Here is a 20800-nt window from a genome sequence, read left to right on the forward strand (position 1 = left end):
ATCTAAACCTGCAGGGCTGGCACGAACTGGAACTCACATCAGCATACAAATTTGTGTTTGTTTTTTTTTTTCCATGGATTAGACAGAGATGAGCTCTAAAAAGAGCTCGAATATTAAAGCAGCAAAGAATTATCAGCAACTTGAGTATCTCTGCTCCGCTGCAAGTCAGAAAGGAAAAAAACCTGACAAGTACAGTACTTTAAAATAGTGGTTGTAAGGGGGAGTCTCCAAATCTCATTCAGCATGGAAGAAAAAAAGTAACAGGCAGTGTACTCTGTGGCACACTAATGATTGGGAACAAGAAAAATGCACTGAGTTTAGATTAATTCCAGCTATACTTAAGATTAGAAGTATGTGAAGTAATCCTGAAGCAACCTGCAGAAGGTTGCAACGAGTTCTCCATTATTTCAAAGCTTAAAATCAGAGAATGCCTTTCACAAAATATATGCTCTAGCTCAGTCAGGAGTTATGGCATAAATTACAGGGTGGAGTTTTACTGGACTGTGTTATATTTAGAGGGGTTTGGACTTGATGAACATAAACATTTCAGGCTGGAAGGGATTGCTGTGAGATGACAGATAAGATCCTGTTGATAAGATCCTACTTAGCTGCTCTAAAAACAAAGTCAATTTAGCTGCAATACACCACTTACCACCAAATCACCCCTAACAGTGACTTGCAATTAGTCTTCCTTCTTGTCCCTACGGACCCATCAGAATTAAAGTCACGAATTATACAGTGAGCATAGTTGTAAATATGAAATGTCCTTCCGGCTCCCCTACTTTTATTCAGGAAAATTGTCACGGATCAGCTAAAGCAGTAGTATTTCCAGGCACACACTTTTTTTTTAATAAATGACTTTCTCTAAGGATCTGTAACCATGAAACACATTTTACTGAGATACAGCCCAGAGGAGAGGAGAGCCATCTTCTAGTACCACTTCCAGCATTAAAACATATGAAGCACCACATTGTCAATGTGCTGGACAGCCAGACCTGTATAAGGCTGGGTCTATGGAAATTTTTTAAATCCATTCACTCTAAAGTAGATGTCATCTATACTACTACTAATTTAGAAACATGAAATCGAAGCTACTCACCTGAAAAGGAGCCTTTCCGGTCAGACACTGATAGATGATGGTTCCTATACTCCACAGGTCAGCTTTGGCATCGTAGTGTTGAGACATGATGACTTCGGGTGCCTTTTTGGGGAGAGAACAGAAGTTTCAGAAGTTTGTTTTACTAAAGATGCAGGCCATTTTTGGCAGCTGCAGGAAAGAAACACAAGTCACTGATATGCTTTAAAAGCCCCTGAGCTGGATTTCCCAATAACTATAGAACATTTGCTCCCAACAAGACTAACTAGCTTGACAAGGCCAATTCCCTCGTTAAGCAGGGGAAGCAGAGACTTTTGCTCAGGCAGACAGAAGAACACCCTATGCTGTTAAGCCTACTTTAGGCAAACACAGTACTTTCCCTTCTCAGTCATACCATATTCTGCTGAATTAGCCTGTACTGAGAGAAGTCTCCTCGAAAATCACAGAGATCTTCTAAAGCAAGGAACAGATAAGTGATCAAGAAAAGCAAAGGCACAAACCGCACAGGTAAGCTCCAGCCTCTGCCCTGATCAGCATCACTCACGTATTTCCTTCATTTAGCCCAAGATGACAGCATACTAAGCATGCTCCAGAGCCTGCTGCCAAAGCCAGTTTGGGTTCAAAGGCAGATCTGCGCGTTGCAGTCCAACAGCTTGAGCCCTGCTGTGCCTCAGCCTCCAGTTTCCTATCTCACACCATACCCTCTGCTGCTCTCTCCCATGCTTGCTCCAGAGGCTGGAGGCAGCGCAAGCCCGCAAGGCCCTGCGGTTCAGCACCCAGCCTGCCTGGGGAGCGGCGTTGGAAGAGGGGCAGGAGGGCAGGCTTGCTAATCCCGCGCATTTGTAACAACAGATTAGGCTGCATGTAACAGAAAAAAATGGCAGCGGAGAAGTCAGGGACAGACCAAGCTGCTGTCACCAAACGAAGCAGGAATGACACCAAACAAAGCCAAAGAAAGCTAGAGGATGAGAACTACAGAAGGTTTCAAGTCTCATGTGACATGGATTGTATCAGGACTAAGCCACAAAGCTCACTGTGGTGTTGGTAACATGCCTTTCTTTGTAAGAGAGCAACATGAAAACAGCAGCAATGGGCTATGAGCTAAAACAGGGAATAAGGGCTTGCCTTCTGTACATGTTCCCAGTGCTAATGCACAAGATCCGTAATAGCAACAGAGACAGACTTCAAAGCATCCCCTGAAGACCAGTTTCACCCTCCCTGCACAAATTTCCCTCAAACCTATCAGTAAATAGAGAACAATCCGAAACACTGAGACTCCCTGTAATGTCCAGAGTCATTTAAATTAAAAAGATAAAACAGCAAGAGGTCATCAGTAGCTTCTTTCAGCCAAAAACAAAGAAAAAACACATCAAGTTGGGTGTTTTGATTTACTTTCATAAGAAACTCTGAAAGAAGAAGTATTACTAAAAACAGACAGTTCAGGAAACTCATAGGAGGGAAAAAAATGACATCTTCACATATAGCATAGTTCAAATAAACATCAGGCTTCAAAAAAGGGAAAGAGAGGAAGTCTGTTTTACTTGAGTTTGTACTGTGGAACATGCTACCCCTGTGCAGCGTAGCACAGTCCAGCTTAACTCTTTGACCTAAAGGTACAGACAAAACTCAAAGGGATTAGAACATATTTACAATCAAGGAAAATCAGGAAAGCTGGAGAGGGACTCTTTGTCAGGGAAATGTAGTGATAGGACAAGGAATAATGGTTTTAAACTAAAAAGGGGTAGGTTTAGATCAGATATTTGGAAGGAGTTCTTCACTGTGATGGTGGTGAGGCACTAGAACAAGTTGCCCCAAGGAGCTGCGGATGCCCCATCCCTACCATTACTCAAGGCCAGGCTGGATGGGGCTTTGAGCAACCTGGTCTGCTGGGAGGTGTCCCTGCCCATGGCAGGGGGTTGGAATTAGATGATCTTTAAGGCCCTTCCAATCCAGACCATTCTATGATTCCGATTCCAAGTGCCTGCTGCCCTCAGGGCACTTGCAAAAATTTCAACCTAAACTGATCCACATAAACTTTTTTTTTTTACTTTGAGCTCAGACACACACCCCCAGGAACTATTACATGGCTGGTTTTGACATTTTTATTTCTGTCCTGGCTTCGTCATTTTTAATTTCATTGGCTTGCTGAGACACTCAGATCCTGACTGCTTCCATGAAAGCAAACAAGAGACTACATCCTCACATCCCGGTCACAGACGAGGAAGTTCAAAGGAAGTGAAAGGGATCAGTTTGTTTTTGAAAACACATCTGTTTCTCAGGCTAAGAAGTCATCCCTGAAGTAGCTGGTTTGCTGAAAGAATCAGCATGCAGAGGGTGGAGAGAACAGGGAGTGGCAGTGCACAGAACAAGAAGCAAGCGGTCTTTACATTTACACCCATTTCCCGAGTACAAAACATGCTTAGCAGCAGTAAGTTAGCAAGAAGGCAATATCTGTGCCTGAATAGTCCGTAGGCCTGAAAGGATTTTGCAAGACCAAACAGCTAAAAATAGTTGGAGAGTTTACAAAACTGCTGTTTAGCAAGGACCTTGCTCTTGATATTCTGGCCTTAGCAAAAACAACTGAAAGACTCGAGGTGACCGTGGGCTTATGGAACCACTGTCTGAAACAGTCCGGCCAAAGCAGTGATTTACTGAGGTTCTTCAACAAGGAAACAACACTGCCAATATAGTCAGACGTGTGGAATACCATCCTGGCCCTCACTCTGTTGCTTCGCTGGCAACAGAGAAAATACATTTCATTTCCCTGCACCTTCAGTGGTAAAAGCTCTGGTCCTCTCTGGGAGTACTGTTTCTGGGAGCGGAGAGCAATCAATACCCTGTTTTGTTCAGTTTTATATATCAACAGCTCACCTGAGAGTTAGATGACAACACGTGCACCTGTTGCCTGACATTACCCGCAGCTAGAACTCTGAAGTAATAGCTGTGTAATAGCTGTTTTCTAACACGTCAATAAAATTTCACTTTTTTGGGGGACGACTAATGAAACACAAAGCCTTGCCTCTGGGGGTGGGAGGTGAACAAAGAAGCAAGAACAATACACAAAAACTTGTAAGCAAAACACACTTACCATGTACATTGGTGAACCACATAACGTCGCTGCCATCATATTATTCTGCAGGTATCGGGCAAATCCAAAGTCAGCTACAAAGAGAAAGAGAGGGGTGGGCCAAGATCAGACGTGAGCTCTAGGGAGCCTGCACCTTCCTAAGTTCCCCCGAGCCCTCACAGCAGGTCATGTACCCCACACGAATCACAAGACTTTGACAGCTCTCTCCCTGAGCAGTAACCTCCTTGTGCTCATTACTGACACATAACAGAGACACTAGAAAAAGGGAAACCAAACCACACACAGTATTTAGAAGAACGAACTTCCATTCATTTTTAGAGATCAACAGACACTTCTTTCTGTATCCATTTGCTTGCATTCCAAAATGTCAGCTGCTGGAATCTTCTTAACTTCTGGGAGACTGTACCAGTTCTACCAGCCATTCATCTGCTGCCATCCCAACTTTTAATTTGGGGAACTAACAGTTCCCCTCCACTGAAAAGGGTGCAGTGCAGCAGGCATCCAAGAGAAACCACTGCTTGCTACCACCCAGATTTGTAGGAAAGCCCTAATGAAAAACAGTCTTGCTCTATTCCTTCACAAGTTTCAGCAGTGCTAACTCCAGGACGAAGGGAGAAAGCTGAGCCATTAGTTCATGGGAATACAAATATGAGTTACATCTGCAGGTTACTCAGCATCTGATCATATGATACTTGGAGGTTCTTTCAAGGTTAGTAGATATTTCGAGCAAGGAGATTATCTGACACAGCTGTTTATACTGTCATCTGTCACTAATTGGTATAGCTAGCTGTTCCCTGGACCATGTATTTCTCAGGGAGGTGGGAAGGAGGGGTTGCAGGGCACATCACACCGAAGAGCAGCAGTGCCCAGGAGGTGGTGTGCTGTGCCCACAGCCCTCCCGCCTGCATCTGCGACTCCCAGATAGCTTATTTCCACCTTCCAGACAATTCTACGCTTCACAAAAAAGTGAATTTCTGAAAGATGCAGCTGCGAAGTCTACCTCTAATTCAGACTGTAGAAACATCTGCTTTGTGATGTGCCTGACTTCCTTTATGCTCTGAAACCAGCCAGGAGAAGAGCTACTTCTAGGCACTAGGACACCACTTAGTGTTTACCCTCGGTTCTACTAAAAGCCTAATAGAAAAGCCACTGCAGCAGCTCCTTTCTTGGTAAGCCTGGAGATTACAAGCCAGTTAGGGCAGGTTAGTATTTGTTTTTACAAAGGGAGGCACCATTCAGCTCGGAAATGGAGCAAGGCCTGACCAATTTATTTTATATTAGTCCGTGTCTTGACAGAGCAGAAAGCTCTTGTTCCTACTGCTTGGAGGCGCACTGAAGTTAGCTGAACTCGGTTATGTCTAACAGAGGAATTAAGTGAGGAAGTGGAAAAACATTAGGGCGTATTAAAAAGCGGAGAAATTGTCTTCTAGACAGTTCCCAAATGAAATTGAGGCTTGCCACTTATCTGTTACCAAAGTCTCCAGAGAGCTGTTAGGGTGACACTTGTAACAGGGTCTTACCAATCTTTATGCGTATGTTGTTGGGATTTGATTTCCTGCCTCCAGCGTAGGAAAGGAGGATATTCTGTGGTTTCAGATCCCGATGGATGATGCCTTTGCTGTGCAGCATTTTCATGGCACCTGCTATCTGCTGAAGAAAGAGCCTGATGGTGTCTTCACTAAGTGTCCGCATAGCTAGGGAGGAGGAAAAAATAACCACAGATGAAAGAATTACACTGCCAGTTCTCTGAAGAGCCCAGGGGGTAGTTTCTCCACAGCAATTAGCAACAATTTGGCTTTTTTATTTATTTATTTATTTTTTTTTACTTCCACGTATGGCTTTTTTTCTCCACGCACTATTTCTGAATGCTTAGCGCAGGCACTAAGAGAGAGCTTTTGCATTCCCAGCTTATACTGTGGCCAGGGCTGTTTTCAGCCCTGAGAGTCTAATAGACATGGTGAACTCAGGTCAGTGGCAAGTGCCGCATTTGGGTTATCAGCTGTGTCCAAAAGTGACATTTGATGAGGTTTAGGACTTCCCTCAGCAGGAGCTGCCAGCTAGCTTTAAGCATGCAGCCAGACAGAGCCCGCAACTTGATGAGTGAGAGGGTCACCTCTGAGCTATGGTCAACAGCCATCAGACGTTACAGCTTTATCGAGAAGACTATGTCTAAACCTGGAGGCACGGTTAGGATTAGGATTTATGTCTGCAGCAACCGTTATGGCTCAGGCTGGGCATGGAAAAGGCAGGCAGATTCGGGTACATGGCCACCAGGGATCTGAAGCCAAGTCTAGGCCTAATCCTTGTGCATCATCACCCACCGGACCAAACCATAACTCTAATCCAAACCCAGTGTTAGGATGAAAAGCAGTCCAATACCTAGCAAAAATACCCCTACCAAACGTCCCCTGCAAAGTCTTTATTAATTTTTAAAAAAATATTTCTTTATAAAAATCAAATTCTGGTCATACGGAGGCACTGAACTTATTCTCCTTAGCTAAGGGCTTCCCAAGAACTGTGGCGTGAAAAATAAATAACAGTGAAGGGATTAAAATAATGTTCATCTGGACCTTCTAATCAGACTGGTGCAACATTAGCTTCTGTTATTTTAAGAACTGCATGCATGAAACTTGTCAAAGCTCGGAGCAGCCTGCTGAACAAACCACAGGACCAACAGCGCTACCAGCCTGCTTCCTGATCAGTCGCTGAATAAGTCAGGCTTAAAGAAAGCACCGTTCCACTTGAACTAAATCATTTCTTTTGTAGAAGGTCCCGGTAAATTACTCGGGACTTCATTAGTATTTTTCCAGCTGTTCTCTAGCAAAACCTTAAAACAAGCTGGCAGGAACTTCAAAATGCTACTCTACCTCATCAGCTAGAAGGGAGGAATCCTTATGAAAACACAGATGAGGTTGCAGGCAGCTTTAACACAACACAGGAAATTAAAAATTAAATCTAACTTTTGAAATATGCGCATGGGAAGCAGATAAGTTAAACAACATTTAGAATAGAAAATAAACTCCCACCGCTCCCAAACCCCACTGTTCTAGGGAGAGGCACAAGCAGAGCTAAAATGTCACCACGGCCATCAGCCGCTCCTGGATGCGTACACGTGACACAAGTGCACATGTATATAGAGTTTCTCTCCCCTTGCTGGGCCTTTTTCCTCATGGACTGGCACTCGGCTGGAATTCAAGAGACTGCCCTGCAAGAAGGGACGATTCTGTGAAGAGATCTTAAAGAGATAAGAGGCAGCTTAGATGCAGATCTACCAAACCTACTTGCATCTTCTGGGGAAAAAAAAAAAAAAAAAAAAGAAAACAACAAAACACCCACTCCACTTCTTCCTCTTTAACAAGGCTTTCCCCGAGTGGACTGGGACACCTGTTCTTGAACAGATAAAACACCATCCTTCTGCGAAACAGCAAGAGCTCCAGAGATTTTTGCCCAACTCAGCTCAGGCCCCAGAAAGAAGAGGCTGTCTCACCTTCCCCCAGACAAGAAGCAAGACTTGGAACTTGGTGGTTCTTAGCGTTATGAAGCCAGCAGGCAATTAGGAACTCCTGGCTCAATACGCCTTGCCTCTAGCAGAGAAGCTGTTTTCTTTAGAGCCTTGTCTTGACCTGCAGTTCCAGCAGCATGCCACATCTTCAAGGCGTTACCCTCCCTTTTATATAGTGTGGTGGCAATAAGACCAACACTGCACTAGCTGCCATTCCCTCAAACCAGTTAAGCCTCCCTAACCCTTCAAACCGTGGAAAAAAATTATAGATATATATATATAATATATATTTTAAATCATAATAGCCGAGACCAGAAAATCCATTCCCCTGAGGAATATAGTGCCTCTAAGCTACCAATTTCTGCAGAATTTCCGCTTTTCCACTTCACAGAAGTTCTGCTTGAAGCTCTTAACCTTGCAAAGGTGGTGTGCTCCTAGCACACTTAGCATCTATGCTCCTGTCTTGAGCCTGCAGAGAGATGCCTCCAGTCAACCTGCTGTGGCACAGTGAAGCCACCACGCTGCAGCATAGCAAAGTTAGGCAGAGGTCTGCCGGGTCCTCTGGCAGCATTAAATCTCAAGAATCACAGTAATGAGGCAAGGAAGGACTGTGAAATTGAGAAGATGCTCTCCGTAACAGAAGAGGGACAGGCGGTTACACTGGGAGCCCAGGGGCATACCCTTTCACTTCACTCCATTAACGGACACATCACAGAGAGTCCTTATCTCTCATACTCAGCCCATCAGTCTACCAAATGACAGCAGCAATCTCCAGCTGAAGGACAGAGAAACAAATGCAACTGTCATTTTGAGAGACTCCCGAAGTCTCTGAAGAGTAGGGCAAAAATTAACACGGCTTGTACTATCAAGCTCAGGGATTCAAAACCCTACAACAGAAGATCTAGGGGTCGGACTCCTGTTCCCTTCACACTTTGCAGCATCTGGATTTTTCTGTGTGCTGTCTGTAGCTCATCTTGACACATCCTTCCTACTGACACCTTTCTCATTTACTTCAGGCTAGCAGGTTTACTATCACATCAGGTTGTCTTGTTCTACAGACATCAGGAAAAGCAGCATTCGCATGCTCCAGCTGGGAAGATTACCGAGAGCCAGAAACATCTACACATCGGTCTGCAAACGGTCTTCAGACCAACCACCATCAGCAGAGGGAGAACATACAGAAGACTCATTCGAGTTAGACGTCACCAAACAGATGTGGCAAACGAGACAACTGTCTCCATGACATCCCAAACAGGAAACTTGTACTTCTGTCCCTGCAAAAAAAAGGTCACTCTCTCATCTTCCCCAGAGAACTGGCAAAACACCGAGCCTGCACTGAAGTCCAGGCATCTCCGTGGAGGCCTGTGGTCAGCAACACATTCTTGCAGAGATCGCTGCTTCACAAGCCTCACTTTGCCATTACTGAGAAGTAATAATATCCCCTCTGTTTATTTTCATGGGCTCCACTTGAGTGAGGAGGCCCTCAGTGTGCTGCCTTGGGAACAGCAGCTACGCAGGTCAGGAGATCAGAACAAGCATTTACCGCGGGTCAGCACGAGGCCTGCCTGCCTGGTAGCTCTTGAGGCATGGGAAAAGGAGGAAACCACCTCAAAAGGTGGTTTTTGGTCAGCACCGTAGAGAGATGTAGCAAATGTTCAACCAGCCCAGAGGCTGCCTGGTAAAGCGCAGTAAACAGGCCCTGACAGCTGAGCCAAGGGTAACGTACTGGAGCACACTCGCTGATGTTGAATGACAACACCATTTTGGAAAAGTTATTTAGGAAAAATAACTTCTCCTCTTACCCACAGGTGCACAAGCATCTCTTTAACAAGCATCCAATCCAAATCATGCTGAAGCCTGAAAGGCCAGGCTGATTTATTTGGGTCCACCCTGCAACCCCCCCAGGGCCACGTGTGCAGAGCGTGGCCAGCACAACTCCTGCAGAGTCCCTTCTATTGACACCAGGAAACTAACGCGACCACCCATAACAGCCTGTGTCAATGCCAACTCACAGAATTTACAGAAATTGTAGATGAACCTGCTCTGATCTCCTGTCACAAGCTACAAAATTTTAGTTATTCCTGTAGTAAAAACAGTGACTTCTGGAATGCTTCCCACGGCTCTACCATACATCGCAGAGATCTGCCACGGTAAGCTCAAAACATACCCTGCGATGGGCTTTAAATGACAGCAGCATCCACAGAGATCTATCAGAAGGGGAATCATTAAAAAACACCACCACCACAGGAGCTCGGCTCAGCAGAACACATACAACCTCGGCTTGTATCGGAGGTGGGGTTGACCAACAGTTTAATCCAACACAAATGCGCGCTGCACTGAAACGTGCACATATGCACGTCGTCCAGTTATGAAGACGAGGGGAATTAGAGTGCCTTTTGATTCAACACAGGATTACCATATTGCCTAATGCTTGTAATTAGAGGGCAGAATGGATTGAGAAGCTTACAAGCATCTCATTCAATCAGAAGCAGTGGATTTGCATGCGCTGCTTGTGGAAGTGCTACAGGAACTACCTGCAAAAATGTCAGAGGAGTCAGTGGGAAAGTAGATGTTGCAATGAAATATAACCATGCGATTATCAAAATAACCGAAGCAGCACCATCGCCGCTCAGTAAAGATGTGCCTCACGTATACCAGAGAAATATCCTGGAAGCAATCTGAATTTTCCAAGATAATTTTATCCTAAAAGAAAGATTATCATCAAAAGCACCTGTCAAAAGTAGGGATATCAACACTAGCTGTAGGACAAATGTAAATTTAGCTTTTAATCCTTCATTTTTTGCCATTTGCAGGCATTATTTCCCTCAAATAAGCAGCCTGAAGTATTATCCAGCTGACTAACTCTGAATTCTAACAATGAGACCAAACTTTGTTTAACCATGATGCAGAGCCACATAAGAAGGGAGATTAAAGGATGATGTCAAGCCCCAGCAACTTTAAGGAGTGAGAGCCATCAGTGATTCCTTACGAACACAGAGGATACTCTCCATGCTGTTCTACTTACTGTGAAGGTAGTCTGCCAGGTCACCACCATTGCAGTACTGGAAGCAGAACAGAAAGCTCAGTTAATGCAAAGCAAATTAAGGACTAAAAACTTCAGTAAACTTCACCAACATTGCAGGCTTATCATGGTATTTAAAAATAATTACGTACATCAAAATATATATTCAGAAACTGGCAGAAAAAAAGATACTCCAATAGCTTCCTCTTCTGGCATATTTGCCCTACACGTGTACATCCATGCACATGCACAGAGAGAAAGACAAAACCAAGAAAGAGCAGAAAAGTCACCACTTGAAGACCACCAGGAAGCTGACTAAGGAAAACCTGGGAGCAGCCATAGCTGAAAACTAAAATTCCCCACAGTATGTTCCACATCACTAAGGAAAGGTCAACAAGACCTCAGAGCAAAGACTGCAGAAGAAAGAAAACATACAAAAAGCTTTGCAGCTATACTGTGTGGATAAAATGTTCTTTCCATGAATCTTTGAAGCAGATACTATCCCGTAATGCTCATTTGACCCTTGAGGTAAGGCATCCAACTGATTAAACCTCTGCCACCATGACCTTCTAACAGCAGCAATATAAAAAAATCCCACTGCTGTCTTCACCCACACTGTTCCAGTTCTCAAAGGTATGCAGCTGCAGATTAGATTAGCAAAAGCATCGCAGGTGAGACTGAGCAGAAAGCACTCCTTGTCTAATGGACTGGTCTGCTTAATCCAAGGTAAAGATGAAAAAAGTTGAAAAAATGATAAAAAGAAAGACACTCACCTCCATAACCAAGTAGACAGAATTTGCCATCTCCTGGGGAAAGAGAAAACAAAGATTTATGCATCACAATATTCCACATGCATTACCACTGCTGTATTCTTTTAAACAGTTGAACTCTTCTGTACATGACAGGCTTAAGAGAGGGAATGAACTTCATTACAGATCGATTCCTGCAGGGTCCCCTACTTCTTAAGAATCAGGTATTTCACACCAATTTAAGCATGTTATTTCTTTCTCAATGTGCACCTGTTTAACAGAGCAAATCTGCTGTATTGTGGCTTAGATCTTTGTGTTCCTTTCCGGCTCTTGGGATTAACAGCAGAATGCAATGCAGATGCCGGTACGTTATTATCTTAGAGTCTTAATCGTTTCCACATTTAACGCTGCCCTTTATAGCAGCTATTCCGCATGAGCAGCTCTAGTCTGAGCAAAAAGATAAGAGCAATGCGACTTTGGGACCTGCATTTCAACCCCCATGGATGAAAGGTGCTTCAGAGATCCATCCACCTTCGATTTCATGGAGGGGAAAAAAAAAGAAAGATCTCAGCTTCCTTCAAGCTCAGAACATTTGGCTACGCCACAGCGATACAACAAAGATGTTTCTGAGTAACTGTTCACCAGCTGGGCCCTTGCTCCGTTCTAATAACATTACACATTGGAAAGTCAATGCTTAACCGGCTGCGAGGTGCTCAGGCTTTCATTTTAGGTCTCACATACAACCAACAGAACACAGCACAACTGCCCATCTGACAGCACTGACGCAGTTCGAAAAGGCAACATCAGCCAACCAGTTCCTACACGTGCGTTAACAGGGCGCTAATGAAGGTAAGAGCCTGCTATTAGTGGGTACCTAAAGCTTTCTGGATTATCATGCGGTCAACACCAACCAAGTCCAGACCAAACGCCTGTCTTCCCAAAGTTGTTATCGGTGCTGCACTGTGGTGTTCCTTCCAGTCCTGAAAGTTATCCCCAGCCCTAGCTGATCGTCTCCACCGGCTCCCTGGACACTGGAAGCATGATCGTGGCATACCCTACAAGCACACCCTGCTGCAGAGAAGAGCCCCCCAAGCCCACAGCACCAAGCAGCAGGAGCTCTGGGGTCTGTGCAAGAAGCAGAGCTGCCTAACCAGTAGCAGCGGAGAGCAAACGTGCAGACAGCCAGATGTTGCAGCCCCGGGTAGACCAAGAACATCTAAATCCTCTTGAACCCGAGTGAGAGAGGAGCAGATCCACTACAAAGAAGCTTGTATGCTAAAAGCCCTTCCTAAATGCAAGGCCCAGTCCCGGACAGAGCAGGCAGCAATTACCTGGCTGCAGAGCAGCACTGAAAGCAACGGTGGAGCAAAAGACTTCGCTGCATTTCCATAGCTCCAGGGCAGCATGCCTTTACTTACAGGCTGTTTAGACACCTGCCTGATTCCCCTTCGCAGCCTGACTACAATTTCAAAGAGCCCCACATCATCCTTCCAGCATTTCAGTTTTCCAGCAGCCTTCGCGGTCTGCCCTCAGCTCCTTTCATCTTGCTCTGCACGCAGGACTACCTCCCATCAAGCCTGTACCAAACTGACCACCTCTGCCTGGAGCTCTGACTGCCTCCCATCACCTCTCCTGCCGTTCTCTTAACCTCACAACACAGGATGCGGGTGCTGGCAGGCTGGCTGGAAGAGGGCAGAGGGCAGGGAGACGAAATTCCTGCCCTGTGAAAGGCACGAGGCACAGCTGTCCACAGCCACCGTCCCCCAGGAGGTGCACGCAAGCGCTGGCAGCCCAGCAGCCTCATCTCCCACAGCTTCCCCGGCAGGACGGGCTCACCAGAGCCAGGGCTGGTGCTCCCTGCTCTCACTGCTGCTCTCACCAGCTGACATTTTGAAGGTCTCCTCGTTTGTCCAAAAAACAGTGCCCTGCGATGCTTCAAAAGGGCGTTTGTTGTATTTTCACCCATGGCAAGCACTGCTTTAACCAGGCCTTATTTTCTCGTTCCTGCATTTAAAGGCAGCACGTGTGTGTTATCTCCTTCCACACGTGCTTCAGATGAAGTGACAGACATCCAGGCCTGTCACTTCTCCTTGTGCCACAGCCCCGTACGCACCGTGCGAGGCAAGGACACGCGGCACCGACACGCGGCCGGCGGCACCACCGCTGTGCCTGCAGGCCGCGGAGCTCAGCGCAGGGCAACTTCCAGGCACGGAGGAAGTTTCTAAAGCAGGGTTTGCAGCCTGCGCCGAGTTCATCGCTGCCACGGCAGTATTTTGCAGAGACACGTCTTGCTGAACGTGCTGGAGTCACAGCAGCTCAATACCAGTAACCCATTAATATGTACGGTGCCAGCGGGGCTCGGGGAAGCCTAATATATTATCGCCTGTATAGAAAATGAAGAGGAAGTTTAGCTTAGACAAGCTAAATCCAAAAGATATTAGTAATAACTTCTCAGCTATTAGCTAACAGCTAATGTACACTGCATAGCTCGGTTGTTTTTCCTCTGCGCTTTATTTAAAGACTCTGCAAACACACATCATAAAGCAAGTCATTGATTTTTGGCAGCCAACGTGCACAGTGACGGGGTTAAACAAGGACCCAGGCAGGCAAGGGAGATTCTCTGCCTGACTGCCCTAGCAACAAAGCGACCCCGCTGGCTGGTGCCTTTCTCTCGCCAGCCCAGGGCTCCGAACCAGAGGCAGTGCCTGACGGGCAGCTGGAGGAAAAGGAGGTGGCTCCCCCAGCCACCCGCTGGCAACAGCACCCTCTGCCAGCCCAGTCTCATTAGGAAGCCTTCTCCGCTGATTAAGGTCAACACAAGCCTCACCAAACTTGCCTTCAGTACCCCCTGGTTCTGGCGGAACTGAAATCGCCTGCCTGTGATTTGGAAAAACGCCTGCAAGTGAGAACTGGAAGCGTGGCATTCGCCAGGGCTACACTCACATTAACAAACAGCAGATACCACGAGAGCACGGCAGAACGAAGCAACCGGTGCCCAGATCCAACTTCACCACCAGACACATTTATTTCAGGGGGTTATTTTGCAGCGGTATTTTGCCAGGACTGTGAACCCCCACAGTCCAATACTGCTGGCACCAGTGAGCGCCGTACTGGAGCCCGCCTTCGCACTTCGGGGCTCGCTTCCCGGACAGATCAGTAGGAATTTTACCACCAGAACTAAACATTTATTTAAGGAAGGGCCTCTGAAACAAACTCATCTTTGGAAAAAGCCTTCAGCCAATAGCTTACTGTGGTTACAAAGGAAACAGACATCTAAAGAGACTTCTGGTTTTCCAAATGGGCTAACCGACTTCTCTCATACCGGCTGAGCAGCAGAAACTATTTTTTTTTTCCTTTTTTAATCCTTCCACAGTCCTTACTGTTTGTTCATTAACAGAACAAGGAAAAACACACTGAGCCAAACTTTGCAGGCTAGCCGTCTCCCTAAAGAAACGAGATGCCCAACCCGCTCGTTTCCACATCAGAAACGAGAACAACATTACAGTTTGCTGTATTTCTGCGGAGGCTGATGTCCAAGAAGCGCCGCCGACAACTCACTCTGGACTCCTACTCGCGTGTGCCAGCCCCTGCAGCCAAGGCCAGCCCTGCCACCAAACAGGGAGCGGCACAGAGGCGACCCCCCGACTCCTCTCAGCACAGCGCAGCAGCAGAACCCTGACCGTGCTCTACAGCAGCACCGACGGCCTCTGCCAGAGACATCAAGCTGATAATTAATCAGTCTGGATCACTGCCTGACTCGCAGCTCGTACAGCAGAGGCCTCAGCGATGAAGTTACAACTTAATTGAGTGTAAAAACAGGCAACAGGCTCTACCGCCTACAAATAACACACATCTGCTGATGGAGGAAAAAGAAAAACTTCATTTAGGAACGCAGCAGCGATCACCCCAGGACAGCGCTTTGTTAAAATCCCTCGCTGAGGCACCGCGAGGGACGGGGTTAGGGGTGTTACGACCCAGCAGTGCTGTCTCCAAAGCGTTCTCTCCACCCATACTGGAAGGTGGCATGATCCTCTTCTTGGAAAGCCTGTGTTTAGGTGTGTCCAAAGGGAAGCATCTGGGTGTACCCGCAGTTAGTCATCCTCCTACCACAGCTTAAAAAGTCCACGAGAGGAAACTTCCTCAGAGAAATCCTCCCCTGCACTCTGCCCCAGCGCCTCGCCTGCTACCAGATTTAGAAAGATGCTCAGGAAGGGAAAAGCGCTTAATTACACAACGCTCCAAAACCCTCGCAGCAGTGCTGTATTTCCACCCATCCGTGTGGGACCAACGCTGTAACAGATGCCGGGGTACGAACTTGGCAAAAAACGGCTTCCACCTCACCTAACTCATCTCTAGGAGGGCTGGGGGAGCAGCAAGAGGACTCGGAAGATGAGCATCGCCCTGCTGGTGCGCCCCTGTGCTGCACACCGCTTGGCTGGCACGGCTGCTCCTGCAGAGGCGTGTGGACTCAAGCCCTCAGAGCTGCTCTTGTTCCTCTCCTGAAGAGAAGCACGCCGCTGCCTGTTTACTTAGCCTCCCCCGGTGAGATTCCTGTTCTGCACCTCCAAGAAGATCCCCGCCGTGCGCTGCCTGACACCGCCTCAAGCGGCGCCCGCAGCAGCTGCTAAGGGAAGATAATTGCCACAGAGACCTTGGTGAGCAGGGCCAGGCCTCACCGATTGTACCAACCAACAGAAGCACGAAATGAAGCTCGGGGTCTAACCTGGCAATGGAAGATAAAGGGGACACCAACCGAAAGCTAAGTTCTACTGCTTTGAGGTTTTTACTTTTGTAAATGCCACTTCCCCTGCTTGCTGCAGCAGAACCTCAGCACCGAGGCACGCTGCGTCCTCCTGTCCCGCCAGCGGGATCTCACGGAGCTGGTGCCCTTTTGATGTACGATCTCTATTTTCTGTTCATCCCTCTTCTGAAAGTGGCACTGAGTTATGAACACCAGCTGTAGCAACAAACCTTGCTCTACAGGAACCACCTGGAAAAGCCTTTAGCTAACATCGTGGCTCCCGGGCCGGCTGGGCTTGGGGACAGAACCTGCTGTTCTCAGAAGAAAGTTTCCAAGCAATAACGCCTCGCAGTGTTATTTCACTCCGGCCCAGAGCTTGGCTCAAGCAGGTTAACCTCTGAAGAGGAAAACGTTCATGCTATGCAAGGATTATCTCTTGACGCAACTATCTGAACGGAAGCAAGATAAAAGACAATAGTAACGTTAGTATGAATTGTGGGAGCACCTACCACTGTTCACCCTTAGCAAAACAGATCTAAAGCAAATAGCTAGAAGATATACATATGGCTCTTGACCTCACACAAAGAAAAACATCTCAGAGCCTATTGTGCTTCTGTTCTCTTGCCCTGCTCCCTCTCTTCACTCCCTCTGAACCTTATTGATAAAGAACTCAGGAACACTTCAAACAATTTCTTACTCTGGAAACAATTAATTCAGATGAAGGAAGAGAAGAAGAAAGCACCCGTTTGCCACAATGCAATCTCTTCTCTGCATAGACACGCCATCACAAAGTGCTTCTTACACCCAGACAAGGCTGTAAGGCCAGACAAAAAAGCACGTTTCAGGACAGTGCTTTGGGATTCAAGTTGTGCAGCCAGCGAGGTCCTGCCCCAAAGCGAGTTAGCGTGTTATAAGGAACAAGCGGTCACGTTCCTCTTGTGCATGGGCCACGCTGCAAGTCAGAAACTTGGGGCTGCAGTAGCAGTCACACACGCACAGCCCGACAGATGGTATGCGAGCAGCAAATGCCATCGTGCCACGGCCTACTCAGTATCTCTGCCTGTTTTGGCAGATCCAGGTCTAGCAATAAAACCTGCTGCTGCTGTCTGGAAAGCGTTGTAACGAGCTCTGCAGAGTCAGCAGATCCGTGAATTCCCAAGGGAACGAGGGCTCCCAGTGTCCTCACACAGACCCTAAGGCGTAAGAGGCAAGGCCCAGGGCTGACTGACTTCTGCATCAGCTCTCGACTACGTTCTGCTCCCTACAGACCTGACAGCATGCTCCAGGATTTGGAACACCAGGCAATATAGAGGGCAATTAGAAAGGAGGTCCTGCAGCACAGCAGTGGTTTATGGCCACCTCGCTGAACGTGGATATTTGTAGGATCCTGAGAACAACGATGCAAAGTGCTACACCCCCACTCCAGGCACTACAGTATTCTCCGCTGATGAAGCGGAACTGTTTCGGGATGGTCATGCTTCAGTGTGGATTAAAAACAGCAGGAAAGCCATCATCCTCTGGTTCTGCACGGGCTGCAGGAAGGGAGGAAAAGTACTTCCCATACAATCACATCCCCCTGGCAACAGTCCTAAAGTCCGACTGTGTGACCTTAAAAAATGAACAAGGCCCTGTCACGTCCAGGGACACAGTGGGTGTGCCGGCCAGCTAACACCACCGCAGGCAAACGGCAGGACGGCTTCTTCAAGAGACCCAAAGAAGCTCCACCATCCCCTGCCACTAACACGGGCTTTCTGCAGCTCCCTTCGAACCAGGAGCTGCACCTCTCTTCTGCCTGCAGTACCACGGCCCCGCCGGCTGGCTGCTGGCTCCACGAAGGTTCAGGGCCTGCCCTTGCTGAATGACGGATGACTACCATGCTCGGGAAGCGCCCCGACAGGAAAAAACGGCTCTCCTGCAGGGGCACGCCGGGCCTCCGCAGAACAAACGCTGCAGCAAGCCCGAGCTGAGCCGACGTTAACCACGGAAACCAAAACACAGGATCGCTGTCATAAGAGGAGAGAGACAAAGCGGCAGGTTCAACAAGTCACAGAGCTTCGAGGCGAGACCGGAGACGTGTGCCACAGCAAATTAAAGGCTCTTGCTGCGGGGACACTGAGGAGCAGTCGCTTCTTACAGCGCTGTCTGGGGGCAATGCTGTGTCACCCGCGCTGCCGGTGTCCCCGGCTGGCCAGCTCTCGGGGAAGCCCCAGGGCGTGCAGTGCAGGTCAGGCTCCTGCTGCACAGCCCAGCAAGGACGAGAGAGGGGAGAAAAAAGCGGCAGAATCCTGAAAAGTCGGGACTTTCTGCCATGGAGTGGGAAGTGCAGTTACCCCTTTGCTAAGGGGGATAAGACCTGGGAGCTTCTTTGAACTAAGCGAGCATCTCTCTGCAAGTGGCAATGCGTTGTGTTAACGCCGTCAAGAGAAGTGACTTCAAAATCCTGAAAGCAATGATCCAAATACTGACGATCCAGTTTGCTTTTCTACATTTATTCCTCATCTCCTTTCCATATCACAGTCACTTTCTGAAGGGCGCATTTAAGGTTTGTTTCCCCATTACCCCAGGCTCGGTCACACGCGCTGCAAAGAAATCCCCGCGCACCGTAACGCTGCCTTGCGCCAGCCTACACAAAGCACAGGGGCAGTGCTGTGGATCGAGGCAGACAACGAGGCAGGCTACAAGAACAGGCTTCTCCGCGGATCTGGCACCACGCCGAATGCTTCTGCTGGCATCACGCTCGCTGAGCCATCCTCGCTTACCGAGACACGCTCAAGTACGAGCAGAGCCACTCCGTCTGAAGCTGGATTTTAGAGCCAATGAACGCAGTTGTGAACAGCGTGGGTGTGTTTGGGATTTGCCATCAAAAAACTTAATCTGATATCCCGCAGGAGATGATTTTTTTTTTTAAATGCAACTGTGGGAATTAGAGGCCCAACCCCACTGGGTTTCTTAGGGCAGATGCGTGAGCTGGCCTTTGAGAGTCTTCTTCTTTCATATTCATTTATTTCATACTTCATTTACCAGGTTTAGGAAAGCCCATATACACTATCACAGCACAAAGGCGTTATAACAAGGAATTTAAAGAAAAAAAGTGAGTTTTCATTCAAATAAAAATTATCTTAATTTATTATGAAAAAAATCCAGCTACCAGAAGCCAGGTAACGCGGGCTTGAACCTGCAATATTTCAAAGACAAAAAACACAGAGTATGTTTTAACAGGCTGGCTACAACCGCCAGCTAAATTAAACATACACGTATGTGTCAAACACAAAAAAGCCTCCAAAGAGAAAGTTACTCAACTGCCCAGTCGCGTGTGCAGCGTTATCACGAAGCGCGCACACACACAGAAACAAACCACACGCTTTAAAGCCGCTGAGCGGCACCATCTCGGCTCTGCCTCGCACCACCTCACGCCCTGGTGCGGCTCCCGTGCTCCGGGCATCGAGCAGCCTGGAGGCCCATCTTCTCCTGGACACGGAGGATGCTTCGCTAAACAGGAGCTCTAATGGCTTGCAATTCGGCATCTTTCACTGCCCACAAGCGAAGCGTGCTGTCTGGCTGATCGCTAGCACGCCGGCTGAGCTGACCCAATTCCTCCTGTTACTCTGACGCTAGGAGACAAGCCAGGTGTTCTCGCAGCCAGACTGAACGTTTTTGCCCTCAGCAGCCAGTGATGCAGGATTTGACTCATTTCTCTCAATCCCCCACCTTGAAACAGCCTTGGATATCAAAGCAAAGGCAGCTTTGAGATCCCCACTTTGCGTGCGGAGAGCATCCTTCCACGTTTACAGTGGTATTTAAGGCCTGCACATCATAAAGCAGGAGGCATCACGGTTAAAACACCTCTTCGCTATACTCTAAGCGCAAAGAGGCTCTAAAGCTATCTGTTGGCAGAGATTTTTATTGGATTCTGCTGTGGACATTTCTTTCTAAACTTCTCAGAGAGGAGCCATAACATCTGGCAAAGATAATTAAGACGGCTTCTCTTAAGCAAAGTCGATTTAACTGCGCTATACCTGAGGAGCGCTGCCGCCTTGGAAGACCACACCATTTATATTCCCTTTACATCAGGTTTGCCGTTTCGTTGTGCTACATGAACACAAGCTAAAGCAATTAAAAAATAAAGAAATCCCCCAACAATGAAAAACCCACACGCAAAAAGTTTTGAAACAAACCCACGAAAACCCACCCTTATACTCCTGACTGTGCAGATCAAAGACCACCAGCTGTTGGCCACCCCGGGCTCAGCTTTTCACTCCCTGCTGCCCCGTGCTGAAGGCTGCCTGCCTCACAGAGGAGCCGTGTCCTCTTCAGAGGAGCAGAGCTTCTCTAGCAGCTTGCCCAAACCAAGGGAGGCACCCAGCTCAACCTCCTACCTTCAGCACTGGCCCTCACCCTTGCCGTTTGCTAGTCTGACCGTTGTGCAAAGGCTTTTCGGTTGGTATCAACATGTGGGATGGCATGGGGTGCAGAAAAGAGAAGAAGGAAGACACATGAGAGTGAATTAATCGCTCTTAATTCTCTACACACGCTCAAGCATTAAGATGAGCCTTTGCAACGCACGCTTTTATTGCGATTTCCTGCTTTAGGGTTGAGTCCAAT

The 20800-nt window shown here is 47.5% G+C and overlaps 1 protein-coding gene across 4 annotated transcripts in view; it reads right to left on the reverse strand.

Moving 5' to 3' along the window:
* The window catches only part of ULK1 (unc-51 like autophagy activating kinase 1), a 79808-nt gene that overhangs the window by 52154 nt on the left and 6854 nt on the right, over positions 1-20800 (reverse strand). For all 4 annotated transcript variants that reach the window (XM_035556571.1, XM_035556574.2, XM_035556572.2 and 1 more), the window contains exons 4-8: positions 11482-11514; positions 10712-10748; positions 5705-5878; positions 4185-4258; positions 1100-1201 (exon numbers count right to left, since the gene is read on the reverse strand). In XM_035556571.1, coding sequence (XP_035412464.1) covers positions 1100-1201; positions 4185-4258; positions 5705-5878; positions 10712-10748; positions 11482-11514 — 420 coding nt within the window. The remainder of the gene's footprint in view (positions 1-1099; positions 1202-4184; positions 4259-5704; positions 5879-10711; positions 10749-11481; positions 11515-20800) is intronic.

The sequence above is a fragment of the Cygnus atratus genome, chromosome 17, assembly GCF_013377495.2.
Source record: "Cygnus atratus isolate AKBS03 ecotype Queensland, Australia chromosome 17, CAtr_DNAZoo_HiC_assembly, whole genome shotgun sequence".
NCBI lineage: Eukaryota > Metazoa > Chordata > Aves > Anseriformes > Anatidae > Cygnus > Cygnus atratus.